At 36.7% G+C, this 25,278-nt stretch overlaps 2 protein-coding genes across 3 annotated transcripts; both read right to left on the bottom strand.

The window, feature by feature from the left end:
• Window positions 1-56: 56 nt before the first annotated feature.
• On the bottom strand, window positions 57-5,231 carry LOC141430771 (uncharacterized). Its single transcript, XM_074091626.1, has 2 exons — window positions 5,066-5,231; window positions 57-3,445 (listed from the first exon to the last, which is right to left on the bottom strand). Exon 2 carries the CDS (start codon window positions 3,439-3,441, stop codon window positions 1,675-1,677), a length of 1,767 nt encoding a protein of 588 aa, XP_073947727.1. The 5' UTR covers window positions 3,442-3,445; window positions 5,066-5,231; the 3' UTR covers window positions 57-1,674.
• Window positions 5,232-6,371: 1,140 nt separating this feature from the next.
• LOC141431002 (alpha-tocopherol transfer protein-like) lies at window positions 6,372-25,100 on the bottom strand. Of its 2 annotated transcripts, XM_074091932.1 has the most exons (6): window positions 24,644-25,100; window positions 23,736-23,860; window positions 15,510-15,606; window positions 14,832-14,852; window positions 11,737-11,878; window positions 6,372-8,857 (listed from the first exon to the last, which is right to left on the bottom strand). In XM_074091932.1, the coding sequence occupies exons 1-6, from the start codon at window positions 24,934-24,936 to the stop codon at window positions 8,609-8,611; spliced, it is 927 nt and encodes a 308-aa protein (XP_073948033.1). In that variant the 5' UTR covers window positions 24,937-25,100; the 3' UTR covers window positions 6,372-8,608. The 2 variants fall into 2 exon arrangements, with proteins under 2 accessions (XP_073948033.1, XP_073948034.1); XM_074091933.1 differs by lacking the exon at window positions 14,832-14,852 and having other exon boundaries at window positions 24,644-25,094.
• Between the last annotated feature and the right edge of the window lie 178 nt (window positions 25,101-25,278).

Genomic DNA, 25,278 nt, shown 5'->3' with positions numbered 1-25,278 from the left:
TAAAATTAAAAATAAATACTAAATACTAAAGATATTTCATTGTAAAAATCTTCATTGTATATTCTAAACAGATTTAAAAAACTTTGGTTTAAATATTTTATCCAATTCTTGTAGGTGGTAGGACCTTGTGCAAGGTCCGCCCGGATTGCTACCACCATCTTGCTCGCTAATCCAGCCGTGAAGCAGCAGTGCTTGCACTGTTGTGTTTCGGCGTGGAGAGTAAGACAGCCGGTGAAATGACTGGCACTTGAGGTATCCCATCTTAGGCCTCTAGGTTGGCTACGCATCTGCAATCCCCCTGGCGTTGCAGGTGTCTATGGGCGGTGGTGATCTTTTACTATCAGGAGACCCACTTGCTCGTTTGCCATCCAGTTGAATAATAAAAAAAATAAAAAAATTTACATAAAACACATTACTATGTACTCCAGTCGAAAAACTGGATCGCGTACCAGGATAGAACCTTTTCACACTATTTCTTTGGCAGATGTACCGTAACGTAAGGTCACTTAGGCCCCACAGAGTATTGATTTCCGCTACCTTGCATATAATTTGGTACAGTCGAATTCATAACGAAGATAGAGTTCCGTAGCCATTACGAAAAAATTAAGTAATATTTTTCTAAGGATTTCGTATTTTATACGGAATCTTCCAAGTTTTAATATATTTTATACCTTAGGCTGCTATTTACTTTTAAACTACTAATAAGTCTCAAGCAAACTTAGCCGTTATAGTTTTCCTTGAAAGTTTGATATACTTACTACCATCCTGAATTTTTTTTAATTTTTCTACCCACTGGTTTAGATTTTGGAGGGGGGGGGGACGCTAAATGATAGTCTCTGAGCAAAGCCGCGGACGGACAGACAGACAGACAGACAGACATGGCGAAACTATAAGGGCTCCGTTTGCCATTTTGGCTCCGGAACCCTAAAAAGTTAAAAAAGTGAGTTTTTGTCTCTCTATAGCAGGGGTTTTCAACCTTTTGGTTTTAACGGCACACTTCGTTCATAAAAGTTTCACGGCACACCGTAAAAAATAGCCAATTGCGAGTCGGACTGGCGCGTAGAGTACATAAAGGGTCCCGTACAGTATACCTACCCATAATATGTATAACATTACGGACAGCGGAGGCTTACTGATAGGGTCTCGTTGACACCTTTTGTACGAATCGCATACACTTCGCGGCGATCGCGGCACACCTGAAAATATACGCGGCACACCGGCATATATATGACATAGTCTATGTGTCGTCAGTGTCACTCGACAAGTTTGTGAATTTAATTTGAACTTTAAAGTGTATACCTTGTGTGTGTGTGTTGTGTGTGTACCTTGTATAGGTACATAAACAGTATAACTGTATATAATTAGGTACTACGCATTATACGACAGATAGGCACATAAACCAATATTAATACTCTATGTTAACTTACCTACACATAAATTAAGTACAACATTAAATTAAAAATTAGAAACATTTTTGGCTATAATTTCGCTTTGGCAATTTTGTTTGTGTTCTATTATAAAAAGCCTTGGTATGGTAGCCTTGTAATTCGACTTAATATGACCATAACCGATATCTTCTCGTTGCGAAAAGAGCCATTAGCAGAACATATTATATATACAGAAAGATTGAGGGGAGAGATTGGTGGACCCATGTTTCCATACTCATACTTCAATTCACATATTTTGCTGTATGAACTTACGCTCATTGATGCAGTTCTCTAACTCATCATGGTATTTATCAATTTTAGCGTCAAACCCAGGACTTTGTATATCATCAAAACTATCGCCTGTGATTATTTTTTCTTGATTCAGAGTCGCATCAAAACGAACCTTCTTGCCAGGAGTATTAGTCCTATTATGGGATAGCTCAGCCTCACAATTTCTCTCTCTAAGAGGCGTCACATTCATATTCAGCCGTGTATTTCTTAAAGTCTTTACAGTTTCGTATGTGTGTTCTACGCCATCTATCTCTTCTATTTCAATATCATCAGATATATCTAGATTTAAGGCTGGATTTTCAAAACCTGCCTCTTTACCTTTTGTTTTACCTTTAGGAGGTTTCCGCGGTACTTCATAAGGGTTCAATGTTACATTGGGATCAGATTTATCAGATTTAAAAGTCCTTTTTAAAGTCTTATAGACTTTCTTTGACAGTTTATTTCCGGCTTTTAATATTTGATGTTTGAAATCTTTCTTACTGTCTGTGGATTCGTTGGAGCTGTTTGCTTGACTGTTTTTATTTAAATTCATTATATCAATGGCACTGAACTGAGATACATCACATCCAAGTAGTTTGCTTTGTTTGTTTAGGATTTCGTCACTGTTTTCGTAAATAGGGCTTTCAGACCGGTATCCATCTATATTTTCATATTCATGATTATCAGCCACAGATTCGTTAACAGTCGATATTGTACTGTTAGTGTCACTAGCAAAGAGTCTTCTTGGCATTAAAGTATTAGTCTGTATGTCATTCTGCACTAAATTAGCTTCAGGATTGTATTCTGGCTCTGTTTTGGTTTCATTAGGATCCAAAAATGGATTTTCTGCTTCAATGACGATATCATCGTCTATATTAGGATTGAGAAACGGGTTAGTGTTAACTTTTTCTGGATTTTTTTTCTTCTTGGTGATGATTGTAATTGTTTTTATTTCCATTATGTTGCTTTCATTCAAGTCATCATCAAAGTATATAGATTGATTAGATGTGCTAGGGGAGTCTAATGCTAGCCTGTCAATGAAACTGAGGCTCATGTTACTAGCATTGTTCACAAATATTTGATTTGTAACATTTGTTTGTATGTTTGTAATGTTAGTTGCTGAGAAATCTTTACTTATTTCATTAACACCAGCAGCATTTAAAGTATTATGGTCTATTTCAGAAATACCAGAATCCAATACATCATCATCAGCTCTTATTTCAGATATATCTAGAGTTTCATTATCAAACTGATGTGCTACTTCAGGAACAGGTGCCAAGATTCCATTATAATTATTTTGTGAATTTTGATGAGCATTTACTGCAATATCATCAAATGAACTTTGTTGATTTAGCAAAGTTTCATCAATAGAATGTAGATTTTGTGGTATATTCAATACTGTTGTGTTAGCATAAATAGGTTCATCAATACTTGCTTTTGGACTTGAATCATAATTCCTAGCATTTCTCTTAACATTATTCAGTTCCCTTGCTAGAAATTCGTTAACTGCAGCCTTACTTATACCTAGATCTAAGGCTGTGTTCTCGAAAGTAGTGATGTCGCAGCTTTTTGTTCTCTTTCTTTTCTTGGGAACTATTTCCATGCCTGTGTTGCACATGGGGTCTTCGTTGGCGAGGAGGTCCAATGCTGGGTTGAGGTAGACGTTGGCACTTGGTGCTGCAATCTTGCGCTTTGCCTTTGCAGTTGGTTTTATCTCGAATTGGTTGTTGTCAATGTTGTCCATTACACTGAAAAATTAAATTTATTTTATTAGAACAAAAGTCAGGAATACCGATTTTTTTTTCTTTATAGAAGGATAAGAACTTGGTAGGTATACAAGTCTGTGTAAAGACACTAAAGAACTTAAATAAAATTTAGGCAGGCCGCTCAGAGGGGGGGGGATCAATCTTAACGTGGCAATTGTAATCTACATAGCTTTGTTTATCCAATGCTGATTCTTGTGTATGAATTTTATATAAGTATAAGTAAAATATTTACAGCTCAAAATCTCTTGGAATATAAAAAAAGGCGCTTGTCTGATCCACAGGTTACCATGCTCTTCAGTGCTGGTTTACACAATGCCAGTAATTCTTGCCAATATTATTACTAATGTAATAGTATTAGTATATTGTAAGGGATAAGTCCGCCTTTGTACAAGTACAGGAGAATCCGGCTGAAACGTATGAGTGGACTGTAATAAATAACTAAAAGCAAACGAAGAAATAATATGAAAAATTGAATATACTTGATAATACAACCACACAACACGACGCAATAATGACAAGTAACAGAAAAATATACAAAAAAAGAACTTTACAAAAAAATACAGCAAAAAAGTATAAAACTCCAAGGAGTTTGCTACACCGGCTATAACAACGGCCAAAGGGACCAGTGATATTACCTAGGACCATATATACTACTTCTTGATATTACGTTGTACTAAATGAACTGCATCTCAAAGTTTGTCAATTGTATTTTGTACCTTTTCTTTTGTACAATAGAGTTCACATACATACATCATGGGATTGATCAAAACTGCAATGTTTTGCTACTAGCATAGCGACACCCTTGTTATCGGCTATGTTATAGGTAGCTTAGCCAGTTAGTTGTGTTTATTGAAGGTATATTATTATTTACCAAGTCCAGCCCCCTACTAAATAACTATGATTTTTAAACCGGGACAATTTGCTTATCGGCTGGGATGCCGGGACAGCATACTTCAAAACAGGACATGTCCCGGCATACTGGGACGTATGGCAACCCTATACTAGCATGATAAGCCAGTACTAAGGCTGCTTCTGTTCTCGGCCAACATTTTTACATTGCCGTAGTAATATCACAGCTACCCTTATGGGCACTCTGCCCAGTAACAGCAATTTGGAGCACATTTGTAAATATAAAAGAAAGAAAGAAAGAATGAAAATTTTACAGCTCAAAATACCACCTAAAACTAAGACTAGAACTAGCATGTCTATGTTACTAGGTGACACATAGGATACCAGTGCTGGTTTCCACAAGCATGTGTTGCCGCACAGTATATAAGCTTTTAGGTTTAGAGTAAGTTTCATAATGAAACTTTTCCTTTTTATTAGGTTTCCATAACTGTATGGGGGAGGCCTATTTCCAACAGTTGATATACGACTGATCAGATGACCTGCTTCGCTTGCTTATTTTATTTGCCTCCCTCTCATAATAGAAAAAAAAACTCATTGTCGAATTGCTCCGCAGATTACTACATTACTTTCGGGATCCTATAGTATTATGACCAAAGGGTCACAGCCAGTACAAAACACAAATTTCCGCACAATAACATAATTATATTCTGAGTACCTATACCTACTTATCGTACCTAAGCCAAATAAACTTACCTCAAATCATCGAAGTTTAACACACAAAATCACGAACCAATACACAGAATCACTTATTATTTATTCTACACCAAATTCCAATTCATCTTTTACAGTAAAACAATAAGTTTCATTCATGATTTTCCGTTTGAAATAAGTAAACAAAAAACCGGCAGGTGTTACTTGCGCGTCGTATGACGGTTATTTTTTTGACAGCTGAATCCAGTTGCCAGAGCAAATTTTTATTTCCTGCTAAATAATGTAATTAAGGGCGGAAGAAATAGATGGCGCTTTTATCACCAACTATGCTGAACGAAAATAATATTACTAAGCGGCAAAAAATCTGGCTTTCAAATCTATGCAGTAATAGGTAATTTTGCATGTAGTGGGCCTGATTTTGTGCCGCTAAGTAGGTATATTTTGTTATTACTGAAATAGGCTGATCGGGTTGGAGTCACTCATCTATTAGTTCTAAGGCTAGAGTTCTGAGGCTACAAAATCACCGGATAGTTTTTTTTTGCAAATCATTGTCTTCAAGTGATTGATTCAGTGATTTCAAGAGTCAAGTGAAAATATCTTTATTCAATTAAAGCTTCAAGAATCATTCACGTTCATAACGTCACAAAAATCTAGCATTAGTTCGGAAAAACCTCTGTTCAGATGAACCTGTAAAGAAACTCAATGAGGTACTCGCAGGAGCGTATTTACCCTCGGCCCTAGGACCTAGGGGGCCAAGGCCCGAGGCGACAGGCTGCGAGGGGCAGCTAAGCTGCCTAATGCAAGTTTTTTTTATTTATTTAAATACTTTATCGTCACTTAATTGGGCCGGTGTATATTGTAGGTTATAATTTGATGCTGTCCTCCACGACGTATCCGTCGACGGCGAACCCTTCCATGAATTAAATCGGTTTGCTCCGTTCATGTGACCGAATGTGACTCGCGAACCCGAACTTTGTGCTAAAAGTGCGGTCACAAGGGGCACAGAACAGCTGTGCCGAAGAGTTATAAGTGTACAAGTACACAGATTTGGATTTAGTTTTTTGTAACTGGCGCTTGGCGTCAAGATCTTCCAGACGAGCTATTTCGAAGCGCTCAGTATATATTTTTATTTTTACGAAGTTTGTCCGCAACTGCGAGAGTCGCTCTGACTGAGTTTTTTTTTGGTCACTGACAGGTGGCGTTAGACACACGGTTTGTGCCTAGGAGACTGAACGCTGGGGGTTAAGGTTCAATCTTGTTGACGTATTGATTTCAGATACGAGATTTTTCAAAGTAATGATGGTATTTATATTGCAAGCTGAGAATTAATTTTAATAAAACAATCGGAAACACTTCGTAAATTATATTAAGTAATAATAATTCACATACCTACATTGTAGCTACAATATTGGAAAAGTAAAACCAATTAAAATTATCACAACATGGAACTAACGTACAACAACGTATTAATAAACACTAGAAATACACCACCACCGCTATTAAAATCATTCAATGTAAAAAACGTAAAAAAAAACTAAGGTTGGTACATCAAAAAATATTAAGTACCTACATTAATATTTTACCTAATATTCAATAACATCACATCATAGAATCTTCACAATCTTCTTTTTTATTTACCATTTTAATATACAGCAAAAATATCGAACAGTTCGTTTGATTAAAAGACATCTGTGTCGTTCCAAAGCAGTGTTGGAAAGAGACGGTCATATAATTATATCTCCGAACCGGAAGTCCCTGCAAATTACTTGATGGAATAAAACGTAGATCTCTTTTTAAATAGTATATAAGCATCAATCAACATACAATACATATATAATGTATGGAATTCAGTCTACATTAGCGCACAAGCGATTTCTAACTTTACTCCCTTGTTTCCGCTTTCAAAATTGCTTTTAAATTCATTACTATAACTATGATTATATAACTCATACAATGATAAATGCGAAAAGCAATTAGTATGCATACAAGAAGGTACTTCATTGGGCGAAGATAATTCTATAATTACATTGATATTTTTTTGAAAAATATATATACTTTAATTAATTGATAATTGATATAAATACTTTGTACCCTACTTAGATATATTGGTAGTGTGTTGTAGAATGTATAATGTACAGCAGTGGCGAAGCCAAACTTACACTATAGAACAACAGGACACACAGGATTTGTGAAAGATGTAAGCGATCTGTGCTTGGGCTTTACCACTGAAATATCTGACGCCACGCCACTGGTGTACAGTTAAACATTTATAGAAATACAAAGACATTCACAGCTAAAAGGGTCTAAGGCGGATGGTTGCAATCTTTTAATTTAAGCTTTTGTTAACTTTCCAGTTCCAATTTTTTTATATTTATAATATTAATAAACAATTCTTCTTCCTTTTTATTTATTTCTCTCTACAAATACATGTAATCGCCTTCAAGGTGAACGCCCCTTTTGTACTGCGAATATTTTTAAGCTGTGCAAAGGTTTAATTTACTTACATAATGGTCAGATCTTATTAGTACTGAGCAACATTACTCAAAGTTTTTTTTACAATTTCCTTTTATTTACAAAAACTAACACTTCAAGAGAATTTGACAAAGATAAATTCTAAAACTAAACAATTGTACTACCACAGGCTTCGAAAATAAACTAAACGCATGTATTATCTATTATGGAATTATAAGGCAGAATGTCTTAAAAGTGCTTGACCAAGGTCTACAAAAATTCGCCAAAAACATCGCTAATTACTTTACTACTTTACCAGCTCATCTCTGTACCTCGTAGTTCACCAAAGATTATCAATTTTTAGATTCGAGCTTTTTAGAAAGCTATTATTTTAGATTTGTAAGATACTTGACAGTATAATTTACCCACGTATAGTATCTTGTACCACGAACGTTTTCATACACTATAGCGTAAATACACGCCGCGAGTAAAAAAAAAATACTCTTTCTTATTCGCGAAAGCCTTGAGGTTATCGCACACACATTAGCATGGTCGGTTCAATACCGCCATAACTATTAATAAGAGGAATATACATTTTATCGTTTATATTTCAATCTAGAACTACTCCCGTCTTCATGTTATTAGTGCACATACGTTTATTTTGTTTTATTGGCAGATTTAAATAAATTACTAATTACAGTATCTACAACAATCCATTTGAGAAATCACATATTATTATAATTACATAGTCACCGACTGCAGCCAGGAATAAATAAATGATTTTTTAGCCAGATAGGCACTGCACTTAAAGCACGTGATACATTTCTATTCCCCTTACAATACATTTTGTGAATATAACCTAATTAGGATATAATTTCAGTCGCATCGTCTAGCATTGGAGTGGTGAAGAGATGGACGCGTGCCATCTGTTCATAACAGGCAACGCAACAGTTGTGGCACAAGACTATAAAATTAGGGACGTCACTAATATATGTGTGTATTTTATTATTAGCTTCATTTTCGTCTTTGCAAAGACTAGATCAAACATCTTTGATAGCACGTTCACCGATAAAGTAACGGAATCCTTGGTCTAGCATTTTTGTAAGCTCGACTATCGGCACAGAACTGCTAACACTAATCTATATCTAGCTTCTTGAAACTGTTATTTAACGCCTTATCCCTCTTCTTACCGGGCAAGGCAGCCAATCGCTGCTCTTCCTCGACTTTGAAGAAAGGTTCTAGCGTTTGGAGTTGCTGCATACACTTCTTGTGAAGAGTTTGGGTGTCGGGTAATGTGCCGCCATAGTCGGGTGGCAATGCCGAGCGAGGTATAACTGTTTCGTAGAACTTCTCGAGATCTTCATTTTTGTTGTGGAATTTTATCTGAAAATAATAAATGTATTTGTAAAATGGTATGTTCCAAAGAATTTAGGTTATTTAGGTCTTTAGATGCTGGATCCAATGTTGCCAACTTCGCAAATTAGTAGATTACTTTTGTCAAAAGTTTTATAAATTTCAACTATTTTTTGTGAGAGATTAGATTTAGTTCAGTGATTTCATTGATGTCTGTCAATCTAGCATTTCGCGTGTTTGATCATATATCTCATTTAATACCTTTAAACGAGCAATTCTAGTAAGTTTATATATTTATTTATTACGGGTAAGTATCTCCGTCCAGGTACTCTTTATAAATAAAAATACGCATGATGAATTTGTAAGAAATCACGTATATATACTATTTTAATTAAAATTGTAAGCACAGTCTTATACTAATTAACAGGAATTTGACCATGTAATCATTAACATGATCATTATATAATCATTGTGATTTAATTAGGTATTCTCAAGAACCGGTCAGGATTTTACTCAAGACACAAACACACACTTATACTACACAGACAGCGTTGGGAGACCTTTAGAGCTTTAACCAATATCTCCGAGGGCTCAAGAGGCCGAGGTCATTTAAGCATTGATATTATACTCGAGTCCAGAATTAGGCGAACCAATTTGACAGTTTATTACATACAAATGTTGCCAGTTCACCAGTGCTGTAATATCGACATAAAAATAAATTTAATATTACACTTAGAAAAAAACTTAATGCGAAAGAATAATAAAAGAAACCTTATATTTGAAAAATTTGGAATAAAAAATGTTGAACATCGGGAAGGACACCATCCGCCGTTTTGATTTATTGGCATTTGATATATGTTATTCGACTCAACTGCCATAGGTTTGCTCGGATTAATTTCCGTTATTGTGAAATTTTCGTTATGTTATTGATTTAGTTTAATTTATTGTTATCTTTTTTAGGCTTAGCTATGAAAATAAAGTCCAAAAGTGGCTAACATTTCCATTCCGCGTCTACAGAAGATTATATCGACATATTCCTATGCCTATTATTTTTTTGCTACGTCTGGAAAAATTTTCAGCTGTCAATCTAGTTAGCATAATTCTGGACTCGAGTATAGGGATGCTACTGGCACTACTGGCAGTTAACTACAGTAACAGTCAGTGATACTAACGTCAAGGTATGACGGATTATTAATACGACTTGGATTTGTATTGTATTGTAAACTCTTTATTGTACATAAAAACACATGAAAATAACAGAACACAGGATAATATAAGATGTACAAAGGCGAACTTATCCCTTAAAGGGATCTCTTTGGAGGGGGTTGTACAGTTACGCAGGATTTATAGACGATACACAAGCCCAGATATAAAAATGGCTGTAGAATATATGGTCTCCATAAACCTCCTGACAATTATTTATAACTATTTCAATAGCAAATTTATGTTTGACATAATTATGTAGCACAAAAACTAAATGAGGAAATAATTATCTACAGAAATTTAGATTTATCAGTTAGGTAGATAAAAATATAAAAATACGGAAACGATACGCCAATTGAACACAAAATAACTGGATTACGTTTTAGGTGAGATCACTTTAAAATTCTGCACATAACTGTTATTTGAACAAAATATTACTAAAATACCTAGCAAAGTCTTGTCCGAAGTACGATGGGTTATATTACACATTTTCCTCCTCCTTTTCCCCAAAACTACACCCGAGCGGAGAAAACCGCTTTGAAATTCATTTGTGTATATTCATACACAGGGACCGATAGCGGTAAGCGACTGTAAAGGCATTAGGTACATTATTTTAATCTCCACCCCAAAACAGAGGTGTTATAAAAGTTTAAAGTGTTTATTTCTGTGTCAGTATATGGTATCCTAGTTCCCAAACGGATGGTCGGATTTGAACACTTTTTTTTAAGCTAGTTCCCTCTACTTTAGTCTCTTGTTTTGTTTTACGAGGGTATTTTTATTCAGTTAATTATAATTTTGTCTTTTTTTGCCCCACTCAAGCTTTTCACACTACCTGTTAAAATATGAAGCCAACACGTTATTATTGGCACGTGGTCAACCTGCGCATGCGCATGTCAACAATGTCAACATTCACAGCTTAACGACTTTACGCAACACAAAAAGGAAGGAAAGTGAAACTCATTGGCACGTATTTACAAATTACAACTAAACAATATTACTTTTAACTTTTTGTACGCACAAAACAAATTACAACCCTTTTTATCGACGAAACTACTGCGGCAACATTTCATCCCTGAAATGATTGATTTAAAAAAAAAAACAATATCCGCCACAGCTGAAACATGAATTTTGAGAATTTGGTCTTTGATGTTTTAATTTTCTATGCGCCATTTCATTCCATGTTTCACTCCTTTTGGGGTTGGTTTCCATGAAACGAGGAATAATATTTTTTATGTAACCTAAAATTAAAATAATTCTATACCAATAAAAGAGTAATTTAAGTAGTAAGTAAATTTTGGGGTGCCACTATTTACCTACCGACCCGATTTTTCGTGTACCTACACGCCCATAGAATGTAATTTCAGCACCCATAATTTTGCATCAAAAATGTCTATGATAGAGATTTTGCACCTCATATAGCGTTTTTTTTTAATTCGACTTGATGGCAAACGAGCAAGTGGGTCTCCTGATGGTAAGAGATCACCACCGCCCATAAACATCTGCAACACCAGGGGTATTGCAACAGCCAACCTAGAGGCCTAAGATGGGATACCTCACGTGCCAGTAATTTCACCGGATGTCTTACTCTCCACGCCGAAACACAACGTGCAAGCACTGCTGCTTCACGGCAGGATTAGCGAGCAAGATGGTAGTAGCAATCCGGACGGACCTTGCACAAGGTCCTACCACCTGCAAAAGTTACTTACCATGTCAAAGAACTTCTTCTCCATAAATGGTCTGATGAGCAGCAGCAACTTGTCGAGAATGGGCTCGGTGTTGAGTACGTGGATTGCTTTCATGCGAACTGGCTGCGCCTCTTGCACATACTGGAAGAACTTTTTCAGTGACCTGGAAGTCAAGTATAACAGAAATGAGGGTTAAAATCCGGCCAACTGCCATTATACTGTCAGACCTAGCTACCTATGAAAGTGCTTAATCCATAGATTTTAATTTTTACGCGATTATCAATACTTGAGAGCCAGTCAGACAGACAACTAAGTGTGTTTATAAGGTTTACCATTTTTCGTATAAAGTACGGAATCCTATAAATATGGAACCATCTCATAAACAGCTAATGCAAATCTCCTTCCAAACATGTTTGTCATTTTTGCCAAGAGCTATTTTCGGATGGGCTTTGTTTTTATTTTTAATTTCTATTTTTATCTAAATGACGTCAAAAAAGTGGTATTTAAACTGCGTGTTATTTACGCTTTATGCACTGCAAGGTTTTTTTTAATTCCTTCCGGATAGGAAACTATCTTATTTTCTACGGGGACGAAATTGCGATACAAGCTAGGTTTCGTAATATTGGCTAATTGGTAAAAGTGTCGTAATCTTTGCTGAACTTAGAAGCAAAGATAACAACAACAAAACTACAGACCCCTAACTTTTGTGACATGAATAGAAACCATAACAACGAATTAAGGGTATGGCCTTCTTGTCCACGAATTTTTGCTAATAGCTTATTATTGACGTTAATAACTGATTACTATGCGTGTAAAACAATGAACCGCCATTACGTCATGAATGTTTTGATTGATTTAGCAAGTTATTTTATACGATACGACTTGCGATAATTCACGGATGGCATTGGGGCAAATAACATACACTGTTGGACTTTAGCTTTAGGTATTAGCCTGTGGTTTAAATCATAAGACCATTGTTTTATAAACCTACTATTTAGCCGTTGCCTGCGACTCTGTCCACGATTAATTCGTATCCCGCGAGAACTTTGCAATTTTCCGGGATAAAAACTATCCTATGTCCTCTATATACCTGTAAACCGAATTTCATCTAAATCGGTTCAGCGGTTTAGACGTAAAGAAATAACAAACAAACAGACTTACAAACTTTCGCATTTATAATATTAGTGGGATAAGTGGGATTGTTTTATAAGCCTACTAGCTTATGCCCGCAGGTTCGCCCGCGTGGAATTCGGTTATCGCGCGCTGTTCCCTCGGTTACTGTGCATTTTTCCGGGATCAAAAGTAGCCTAAGTCACTCTCTGACCCATAAACTATCTCTATGCCAAAAATCACGTCGATCCGTCGCTCCGTTTTGACGTGAAAGTCGGACAAAGATACAAACACATAGGTAAACACACACATTTTCTCATTTATAATATTAGTATGGAATAGCTCTTGCACGCTACTTCGTCTGCGAAGTTTTTTTTTTTATCGATATATATATATCGGGATACAAACAATTTTATGTCCTTTACTTATAGGATCTCTAACTATCACCATATCAAAAAAAGGCAACAGACAGGCATACAGAAAAGAGCTACTTTATATGTATGGATGAGGATACTAACCTTTACCAAAGCTATTTAAAATCAATCAAAATTGTTACAGATCTATTTTAAAAGCAATGTAGCATAATTTACGAATAGATAGCTTGATGGTTTAACGTAATTATTACCTTGAAAATCTACACTAATGCTTTTAAACATAAGGAAAAATGACTACTAAACAACAAATGTCAAGGAAAAGAAACCAGGCTGGAAATGCTGATGGAAAATGACCGTGGCTCACAGACAATCGCCAAAACAATATTAGAACAGAACTATAAAATTGACATTCGCCAAGAATGATTTGAGTAATGGTAATTAAACGCTGAGGGGCCAAATGTACACGAATATTAAAAAATGGCTTTTAGTAAAACTGCAAGTCTGCTGCACTGCATTCAAGGTTAGTGTACTCTCAAATGTTAATTTTTACCCCTAGTTCGTAAATACCCCTAAACAAGGGGTAAGAATAAGAAACAGGACATAACTAGTAGCACTTATTGTTGGGACAGTAAAGTTAAGTTGTTTATTATTGCTCGAGTAAAGATGGAAATATCAATGGCATTAGGTATTTTCCGTCTACTAGCAAGTCACTGAATCGAGGCATAAAATATGAAAATTGCCGTCACTATTAACCGACTGCATAATCAGTGATCATTGGCCTTCTAACAATGCACATTTAACAGGTACCCAGTCGAATCAGTAAATAACAGTGAATTTTTCCTGTCATACTTGCAATCTAATATGGAAAATTACATCCGAACCAGATCAGGGGAAAAACTTCATTCGTCAATCACAATCGGACAGGGAACCTGTTAAATCTCCAATGCTGTAATGAGTTGGGTTTTGTACTTTCAATTGCAGCACACAGAAACGGCAATCAATAAATGTAATGGATATTTACTAGTCAAACAGCAAGTTTAGTGCAATGGAAGGATTTTTCTATAAAAGCGACAATTAACAATTTTTTTTTAACATTAAAAATCTCCCTTTGTGTCCGATTAAATATTATTTAACGTTCCTGAATGAGGCAGTTGATGAAGCTCTTGTATCAGTGCAAAGTCACTTTATGAAAATTGACAGAAATATCTGTGGACCTAACTATTTGACGTCGTACACAGTGAAAGGTCAGCAAACAACATCACATAACACACATTCATACTATTACGTCCCAGCCGGTACTGCCATCGCTACTGTATACGTATACGAACATGGGGTGAGGTGCCATCAGCCAAATATGTGGTCTACCACCCTAAATTTGATAATAGTTTGCATGTCATAAAACATTAATGCCAATAGACGTGCTTGTCAACTTGAAAGTTAGACTTTAGCGACATATTCATTTGATGGAAACTTGTTTAAAAATTGATAGACCACTTATTTGGCTGATGGTACGGGGTAGAAACACATCCCACCATGCGAGGTGCACAGACATTTCCGACGTATTTAAAGGCCAAAAGACTTTAATGATTCCTTGCAATTTTAATGAAACGACATGGTTTGCTCGTCTTTTACCTTTGTTTGTCCTTTTGGAAGCTAAAACATTTGAAATATTATAACAACGTACGTTAACAGCATTTGTGTGAAACAAAACTAACTCTGCCCTTGGGATTTATTACTCAGTACCTGATTAGGTTTGTTTTAAGCTCATAAACATGCGTTTCAAAAAGCATTAGGCTTGGATTTGCTGACTATTTCAGACGCTATCAATTAATTTTGAGTTACCAGCTGTGTAAAATTGAAAAGTTTGTGTTAGAAATTGTTTTTTTTTTAACCGACTTCAAATAAGATTCTTGATTCGTCTGTATGCTATTTTCTAACAACGAACATTGACATATTGAGAAGCAAAAATACAGTATATTTACTAGAATTACCTTATTCTTTTAAATGAATTATTTATCCAAAACTCAGAAGATCAACACGAATAAAAAGGATGCAAATACAAAAAATTATAAACTGGCAATATTTGATATTGGCACTGAATGAAGTTGTCATGCATCACAATGCGAATGGTCCTTGATACGCATACAAGTTAATTATTTAATAGAAAAAGTATTAGAACTTGAACTTACATCAATTAATAATATTAAATCAAGCTCTGAGACTACAGAACTTTGTCAGTTCATTTACACTGTTTAAAGATTTAAAAGACGGCAATCAATACACTACTTATTTTAAAATTGAAATACTTACGATAAGCTAACTCGAGTGAGATGGCCTAGTCGCACGCCTCTCATGTCGAAAAGGAAGATGTAGCCGGGTGTGGGGCCCCTTTTATTCAAGCACGCATCTGTAAAAAAAATAAGGCATAAAAAATAGTAGAAAACATGCAGCGTAGAAAACTACTAAATTGATTTTTGATACAGCTGGCAACAAATTGGAGTGTATAAACAAAAAGGATCCAATCCTCAACGTTCCGTTCCGTATTTGATTTTAGATCTAGCAACAAAAGCGAAGTTAAAGAATGACATGACGGTGCTTTGGATACTTTTTTTAATTTTCATTCCAATAAAATAGGATATTTGAGAGACTGAATAAATACCATCTTTTAGTTTCTTAATCGCCTTTTTTGACACCAACGGGACGTCACGTATCCGTTTTATTTAATCGCTATGAGAACTCCGTTTGAGTCTTGGACTCTTAGGAGTGTGGTGCCTTAAAAAAATACTTTACTCAATCGTTTACTTTATTATCACGACTGTAGCGGAATAATTTTATTTAACCAACAAGTACGCTCGCGCTTGGTTATTGTAGAGAACATAAACCATAATCTCACGAACACAAAACTAAGTTTTTACTAAAGGTAATAGAAGTTAGACCTTGTATTTTACTAGCTAGCTTCAGTAAAGAACCGTAATCAATAAGGACTCCGATGAGACTCCATTGTGTGTAAAGTAAATATCTGGTATTTAGCAACTAAGTACCAACAAAGAAGGTAAATACTAAAAGCAAAGTTATAATGGCGTTTGAAGATATTTACTCCAATTAAGGGACGGTTACGTTAAGTCTTTTATTTACTTATTGCTAACCACTTATTTCTATTACTGGAACTATTCCAAGAAAACAATATTGATACTGAAATAATAGTACTTACTAAAATCGGTTCAATCACGTTTATAATTATAGATAAGCCAGGAACGGTCCGACTAATTTCGATCTTTTCGGAAGACCTTTTTCATAGGTACTTATATTTTTACGGTATAGAACCCTTTAATTTAGTAATTTTATCAATGTCTCTTGTGAGTATAAGAACGTTTTATTGCTGAATTAATTACCTGAGAATAATAGTAGATAGATTGTACAACAAGAGCATATAACGAGCCATTTTACCCAAGACGTGCATATAGCCAGCCACCCGAGCCGGTACGGCGAGGATGGATAGACACGTCGAGGGGAAAATAGGTCTAATGCTCGAGTTTTACACTGCTTTTCGCTTCGACTGCCAAGAAATGAAATAGCAACAGTGAAAACAATTGATCACTTACTATGTGCCTTTTGACGACCAGATGGCCTAGTGGTTAGAGAACCTGACTACGGAGCTTGAGGTCCCGGGTTCGATTCCCGTGTCGGGGCAGATATTTGTATGAAAAATACGAATGTTTGTTCTCGGGTCTTGGGTGTTTACTATGTATTTAAGTATGTATCTATCTATATAATTATATTTATCCGTTGCTTAGTACCCATAACACAAGCTTTGCTAAGCTTACTTTGGGACTAGGTCAGTTGGTGTGAATTGTACCGTGATATTTATTTATTTATTATTATTTTATTTTCATGCATTCCATCCCAGCCTATATACGTCCCACTGCTGGGCACAGGCCTCCTCTGAGAACAAGAGGGCTTGGGCCATAGTTCCCACGCGGGCCCTGTGCGGATTGGGAACTTCACACGCACCATTGAATTGCTTCGCAGGTTAGTGCAGGTTTCCTCACGATGTTTTCCTTCACCGCAAAGCTCGTGGTAAATTTCAAATGTAATTCCCGCACATGAATTTCGAAAAACTCAGAGGTGCGAGCCGGGGTTTGAACCCACGACCCTCTGCTTGAGAGGCGATAGGTCAAACCACTAGGCCACCACGGCTTCATTATATATAGTAATGCATGCATTTTCATGCATTACTATATCATTATATTTTTTCTGTTTTATTCATTCATTTTTTTGATCGATTTTTATTTTTTTATTTCTATATAAATTAAAAATGATCTGCTAATAAACGCCTAGCCAAAACCCTTTGCTCTAGAAAGTTCAGATTTCACAAATTGGTTCCCTTAACAATGTAAATGAGAAATAAAGATGACCTTTGGTTGCATCAAATAAGTGCATTAAGCTTGCAAATTGTATGCCACAATCGTATTAGGGTTGAGTTCAAAAACTTTAATATTTAACACCTGTAATTTAAAATTAAATAGTAAGTTATGCGACAGACAATAAATTATACAATTTTAACCTCGAAAGGTTCAACATTCTTTAGGACAAGCATCAAAGCAAATGTCAACCTTTGCTGATTTTGTGTTGCAGCTAGGACGATATTATTTGTTAGACAATAGATACTCATACTCATACTCATACTCATACTCTTTTATTGGTAATATCATTATTACATGTCATTTTGTTAAATTAATCTAATATATTCTAAGAACTAATTAATTAAATAATTTCAGTAAATAATAGGATAGGATCTCCGGAAACGTATCGAAGCATTTGAAATGTGGGCCTATAGACGCATGTTGGCCATTAGCTGGACACATCGAGTGACCAACGTTGAAGTGCTACGTCGTGCTGGGAGGTCACGCCAACTAATGCAGACCATCAAAAAAAGAAAAGTTGCCTATCTGGGTCACGTATTAAGACATGACAGATACGAACTCTTGCAACTCATAATGATGGGCAAAGTGGCAGGCAAAAGAGCAGTGGGTCGTAGGAAGAAATCGTGGCTACGCAATATCCGGGAATGGACGGGAGTTAAGAGCGCCGCGGAGCTTTTTAGACTGGCAAAAGACCGAATTAGATATGCGGAGCTGACTGCCAACCTTCACTAGTTGGAGAGGCACTTGAAGAGAGAGAGAGAGTAAATAATAGCCGTTGGCTGAAATTTAAGGAACTCATCAAAAGTGTAGAATGTGTGCTCGACAAGCCAGTTAGAGCCAGGTAGAGCCAGATAGGGATAGGAGGGGAAAAGTTGAAGATCGAGCTCAGTGGTGCCATGGGAGAGGCCTATATAATGCACTGATACAAGCTGAGGATGATAATGATGACATTGATGACTTATTGAAATTAAGTCGTAAATTGGCAGGGACAGGAGGAGAAGAGTTGAAGATCGAGCTCAGTGGTGCCATGGGAGAGGCCTATGTAGAGTAGTACAAGCTAATGGATGATGATGATGATGATGACATTGATGACTTATTGACATAAAGTTCCAAATTCTAACAATCAAAATTTGTCATGGATCTTACGTATGATAGATATGGGTAATAGTGTCACTTGAAATTGTTCCAGTCAGTCGTTTTGGAGGGTGAAATACCTCTAGGTCGAATGGCAGAAAGAAGAGGAGGTTTTTCGCCCAACAGTGGTCCACTTTAATGGGTTAAAAAAAACCTCTAGCAGTCCTGCAGAGTGATCCCGCTCAACACGTATCTCTTCTAAAAGTGCCTAGAGACTTGCATTTTATCCTTAGATTCTTTAGATTAATATTTGATGAGAACGAGAACGCGGAGACCGGTCTCGAGATTGCAAAAGGAGCCCTTCTCGGTCGATCGAGCGAAATCCAGCGTCAAGGCCGTCTTGTACAATTCCAAGCACCGTGGCACAATAAACAATATTTGCAATGGTAGATGATATAATCTGACGCAGATACAGACAGTATAGTAAACAAAAGGTATGAAGTAGACTCTATAAAGGCTGACAGGATCTGCTTACTTCCCTACATGCTGTAGAAAGCAACAAAGAAGTGTATGCCGTGTGTTGATTGTTTTGAGTACCAGAATCACTCATACATTTTAAAGTGACAACTCCCTACCAGTGTGTAGAGCTTAGGTAGGTACATACAGTACGCCTTTGCAAATTTGTAGTATAATATCATTTCACTAACATCTGGAAAGGGCATTTAAGGAAAAAACAGAGAAAGAGAAAAACAGACGACCGGATAGCGCAGTTACAGACTAAATACAAAGCTTGGGGTCCCCGGTTCAATCCCACCAAAGACACACAGACAGACACACATAGCGGTCAAACTTATAACCCCTCTTTTTGCGTCGGGGGTTAAAAATAAGAATGTTTCTTCTCGAGTCCTGAATGTTTAATATGTATTTAAGTTTATGTATACATTTAAGTATGTTTATCCGTTGCCTAGTTCTATATCAGAAATTTTGCTTACTTTGGGACTGTATATTCAAACCTTAAATTAAACGGAGTATATAGGTCAATTGGTGTCAAGCTGTCAAGCATAGATCCACACATCTAGATAAATCGGTTATCTGTGGTGTTAAGTGCCGTGATATTTAATTGTTTAATGGTAAAATCGTAAAATCCTTTAGGTCCGAGAAATACGATTGTCAACATTATAGAATCTTGCGTAACATTCGCAAAAATAGATATAATCAGTTAAAATGTAAAATAAACTAGCAGACATGAACCGGCTTTGACGCTCCCGCCAATTATGATTCACTATATTTTTTTCACTAAATGCTTTATGTCTAAAATGGAGATGGGCAGGCCACATTGCTAGATTAAATGAAAGAAGGTGGGCTCTGGAATCCACAAAATGGGCTGGACCAGTTTGTAAAAGATCGAAAGGAAGATCAAAGCAGCGATGGGCTGATGACATAATAAAGATTGCAGGAACAAACTGGATTAACACCGCCCAGCACAGAGAAAGATGGAAAATGATGGAAGAGGAGGCTTCTACCCATTAGGGATCCACTACAAAAACAATAATCCTACTAACAATTTATATGTAAAATCAACTTTTTTTTGCACGAATATATATGTGAAATATGCCGACAAAATGGTACAATACAAAAATTAAAAAAATTTTTTTTTTTTAGTACCACGTAGGTAAAGTGGGGGTGTTTTTTTTTCTCATTCAACCTTGTAGTGTGGGATATCGTTGGATAGGTCTTTTGAAACCATTAGGGGGTTGCTTTGCTAAAGCGATTTTTCGATTCAGTGATTTGTTTGCAAAATATTCAACTATAAAGTGCACATTTTCATTAAAATCGAGTGTAGCTCTTAAACGGGTGGACCGATTTGAATGCGTTTTTTATTTAAAAGCAGGTTTTCTAGCGATGGTTCTTACACATATTTCATCAAAATCGGTTGAGCCGTTTTTGAGATATTGAACTATGAAGTGACAAAGTTCTTATGCTCGTTACTATTATTCTCATGAGTTCTAGAAATTTATTTTATTTTATTTATTTATTTACATTATCATCACTTACAGTATCATTACAGGAGTTAAACCTAAGGCGATACAGAAGGCAAGGCAGAAGGAAATTGTATCTACGTGGCTTAGGATAAGCGATACTTTTTAAATCCTCTCTTATTGTGTAAAAATAGATAATATAAAAAAGCCGTGGCGGCCTAGTGGTTTGACCTATCGCCTCTCAAGCAGAGGGTCGTGGGTTCAAACCCCGGCTCGCACCTCTGAGTTTTTCGAAATTCATGTGCGGAATTACATTTGAAATTTACCACGAGCTTTGCGGTGAAGGAAAACATCGTGAGGAAACCTGCACAAACCTGCGAAGCAATTCAATGGTGCGTGTGAAGTTCCCAATCCGCACTGGGCCCGCGTGGGAACTATGGCCCAAGCCCTCTTGTTCTCAGAGGCCTGTGCCCAGCAGTGGGACGTGTATAGGCTGGGATGATGATGATGATGAGATAATATAAAGGCTAGCGTGTGCACTTATGCAAAAACAGGCATATGATCAAATTTGTGTAGTAATGGCTGGGCTAGTTTTTATTTCGTGTTTTGTTCAATAAGTTTAAAGCATGAGCTAAAATTAGGTATGCGGACTTGATCGTACACCCGTCTAGCACTCAAGGCTGATCAAACATTTAAAGTTTTAAAAAGGCGTCAATTAGGCACCCGGTCATAAAGATTACAAATTAACAAGAATATCTTCATCATCATCATCATGTCAGCCGAAAGACGTCCACTGCTGGACATAGGCCTCCCCCAAGGCTCTCCACTCAGACCGGTCTTGTGCTTTCCGCATCCACCGCGATCCCGCGATCTTAACCAAGTCGTCGCTCCATCTTGTTGGAGGCCTACCGACAGCTCGTCTCCCGGTCCGCGGACGCCATTCGAGAACCTTCTGACCCCATCGGCCATCAGTCCTGCGAGCAATGTGCCCCGCCCACTGCCACTTTAGTTTCGCAATTCTTCGGGCTATGTCGGTAACCTTAGTTCTACTGCGGAAGAATATCTTACACAGATCTATTTGCAAAAACTGGCCAAGAGCGTGTCGGACACACCCAAGATAAGGTTCCGTAGCCATTACGAAAAAAATCAAGTAATATTATGTGCATCATCCCATTCCAGCCTATATACGCCCCACTGCTGGGCACAGGCCTCCTCTCAGAATGAGAGGGCTAGGGCCGTAGTTCCCACGCGGGCCCAGTGCGGATTGGGAACTTCACACACACCATTGAATTGCTTCGCAGGTTGTGCAGGTTTCCTCACGATGTTTTCCTTCACCGTAAAGCTCGTGGTAAATTTCAATTGTAATTCCGCACATGAATTTCGAAAAACTCAGAGGTGCGAGCCGGGGTTTGAACCCACGACACTGCTTCAGAGGCGATAGGTCAAACCACTAGGCCACCATGGCTTCTATAAAAAAAAAAGACGTTATAACACAATTAAAACACTTACTACAGTCTTAAAATCTATTATCAGAAAAAGAGCGTATCTTCACTTCGATCATGTTGAAACCAATTTTCGTTGAAAGTATTTATTAAACTATACCTTTCGATATTTTTTGGACAAACGGTTTACAAGATAGAGATGGGGGTGACACAATTTTTGCTACTTAGGGAGCGATTATTTCCGGAAATCTTCATTTAATCAAAGTTTTTGAGAAACCTTACTATCATAGCGGCTTTTTTGACAAGAAATCTGTACTCCAAATTTCATTGATATACATCTTGTAGTTTTCGAGTAAAATGCCTGTGACGTACGGACAGACAGACAGACAGACGGACTTGACGAAACTATAAGGGTTCCGTTTTTGCCATTTTGGCTCCGGAACCCTAAATACGCGACATCTCTATAAACTTATTCTCAGATGAATTCAGGTTTTAACCAGCAGAACCTGTTACCAAATTAATGTCTGACCAAGGTCTGACCTTTTGGGTTCATTAATCAAAAAAACCGTATATATTCAAGATGAGACGTTAGTTAGGTATTAAATAAAATTGTGGAAGTTGGTATTACAACTAAATTGATCAGGCGATATTGTGCGAGAAAATAAATTTGATTTTGATTATTGGGTAGGTACAATAAGACTTAGGAGGGGGGAAATTCGTATCCAAAAACTCTCTGCCCCAATTTACTGCCTAAGTAATTCGATAATCATACGAATTTGGGTATCCTTTGTGCAGTCAAGGGCAAAATATATGTGCGTTACCAAGACGAAAAAAATATCTAAACACCTTTATGCCAATAACCATAAGGTCGATATATCCTCCTTAATCCTCGCGTACTTTGTAAAGGATCAATTAACACTAAGAATAACGGCCGAATGGACTTTATAAAGTACAAATTGTTCATTGAATAAAGAATTCTAACAATTTAGAAGTCAGCCACGTCTAGGTCTTAAACGATAAGTTTGTTAAAAAATTACAGGACTCAGGAGGATATACGTGTATTTGACGGCTGTATATAAATTTATGCCCTCGACTGTACTTTATCTTCATATTTAACCCCTCGTATGCGGGAACTAAAAAAAGCATTGAATTCTAGTCTCATCTCTTTTAATAAAAGTAATTACAAATTCTGCTGAATAAACAAATACAAAAAGATAGCCTTAAATTTGGCACGGATCCGCATTTGAGGGGTTAAGTACCTTGTGTATGTGTTAGTTTTATGTATTCTTGATACTGCTCTAATCAACTGTAAATTGCACCACCTGCTAAAATGTATTCCTTATTTCTGTCCATTGTAAAGGTTGCCTGGAAGAGATCGCTCTGAAGCGATAAGGCCGCCTATTGCTTAGCTTACCTTAGAAAATCTCTATGTATATACTTGTGTTTTCTGTACTGCTTACTGTATTGGTGTGCCATAAAGAGTTATTGTATTGTATTGTATTGTATTATGGTTCCTTTTCGACAAATAAAAATACGTGTACAAACTTTCTGATAGTTGGACATAGCTTAATGTTTATGTGACCCTTTTCTTGTTTATTTTAGGATTAGTTAACTTACCTACAGTCATGAAGAGGAGTTTGCAAGAAGGCTCCAGATGATACTTGGACGGTTCTGTTAAGTGCAATCGGTGGAATATGATGTCATAGCCTTCCACTGATTTCTCTGGGAGGAACACAAGCTCTCTGCAAAAAAAAATGGGATAAGAATAAAGGTATCTGTCCACTACACCACATCCATGTTGGGTAAAAATGGTTTACTAACGCTTCGGCGAATAACGTTTGGCAACCTGTCATTTGGCAACTTTTCATTACCCAACTGTTTAATATTTCTGAAACTAAACATTTCAGGATTTTCTGGTTTAAGAACTTTATTCTCATAAAGAATTATAACAATTCACTTAACATTTACTTTATAAAACTAACCAACTAACCTAGTGTTCTACACAATGGCCCTGAAATTCCTGAAATATTTACAGTTTTAGAGTTTGTGAAATAAAAAGTTGCGAAATGAAACAGGTTGCCAAACATATGTTCCCAAAAGGCAGTACCCGGGTAAAACTATATTCTTTGTATTGAAAAAGTATGAGACTATGTCCACTGGCACGTTTCTTAAACAACCGTCACCATCTCGTGCCATGTCAGCGCGTTACATTCTGTGCCTGACACCTTTCTATTACGGTCATGGTGTGAATGTGTACGGTGTAGTGGGTAGAGACCTTAGAGTAAAAAGTTTTCGAGACAAGCCGAGAAAGAGATAGCGAAATCAGTTTTTCAGTTAAAATAAGCCCCTGAACTCACTTGCTTAAGCTCGGGATTTAAATATTTGGAAAATAATCTCACGATTCACAAAAACCAGATTTCGCAACTTAAAAGTGGGTTAATTTTGCGTTTTGATCTTATCGATGTTTTTACTGCAGGTACGGCACGCAGTGCTGTAGGCATTCTATTATAATATAATGCACTTACATGGATTCAGTAGACGGCTTCAGTTCATCCGAAAAAACTATGCGATTATCAAACATTTCTGGCGCATTTTTTCTCTGTGCGTAATTCTTTTCAATACAGATCTTGGTCTTTTCCAAGTTGCCGTAACAAGCGTGATAGAACAACACTATTTGCTGGTCAGTCAAGTCTTTCGGTACACATTTATTAATATCCAAGCCTAGTGTCCATTCACGTAAAAGATCGATATCGCTTTGTGAGAATTTATCCATAACCGCCGTCGTAGCGTCATAATCAAACTCCATTTCCAGTGGCATTATTAATTCGTTTATCACAACACGGTTCGTAAATAAATACGATCGAATAATTTAACACAAATCACACAACCATCCACTTATAGTGCAGTTTGACAACTGATTAGTGATTGTAAAAATTTAATTCAGCAGTGCTACTACGAAACTAGAAACTCGAAGTTCGTATCGTACCGTCTCTCTCGCTCTCATATTAAATAGTATAAGTGCCAAAGGGATCGCACGACACGAACTTCGAGTTACGAGTTTCGTAGTAGCTCTGCAGGTTATTTCAACTGTCTGACTGACTGTCGCACATTTTGTTGCCAGTAAAAATCTACCATTTCTTCTATACATGGTAGATTTTAC

Source organism: Choristoneura fumiferana, chromosome 9 (genome assembly GCF_025370935.1).
Source record: "Choristoneura fumiferana chromosome 9, NRCan_CFum_1, whole genome shotgun sequence".
In the NCBI taxonomy this organism is placed as follows: domain Eukaryota; kingdom Metazoa; phylum Arthropoda; class Insecta; order Lepidoptera; family Tortricidae; genus Choristoneura; species Choristoneura fumiferana.
This window is presented reverse-complemented; position numbering and strand designations above follow the sequence as displayed.

Excerpts from the sequence above, each read along its gene's own strand:
- LOC141431002 (XM_074091932.1), bottom strand. The coding sequence starts at position 24,936 with ATGCCACTGGAAATGGAGTTTGATTATGACGCTACGACGGCGGTTATG. Across the intron at positions 14,853-15,509 it reads CTCACTCGAGTTAGCTTATC|CTTCCAAAAGGACAAACAAA; the intron begins GTAAGTATTTCA and ends CAAATGTTTTAG. Across the intron at positions 8,858-11,736 it reads AGAAGAAGTTCTTTGACATG|ATAAAATTCCACAACAAAAA; the intron begins GTAAGTAACTTT and ends TATTATTTTCAG.
- LOC141430771 (XM_074091626.1), bottom strand. The coding sequence starts at position 3,441 with ATGGACAACATTGACAACAACCAATTCGAGATAAAACCAACTGCAAAG.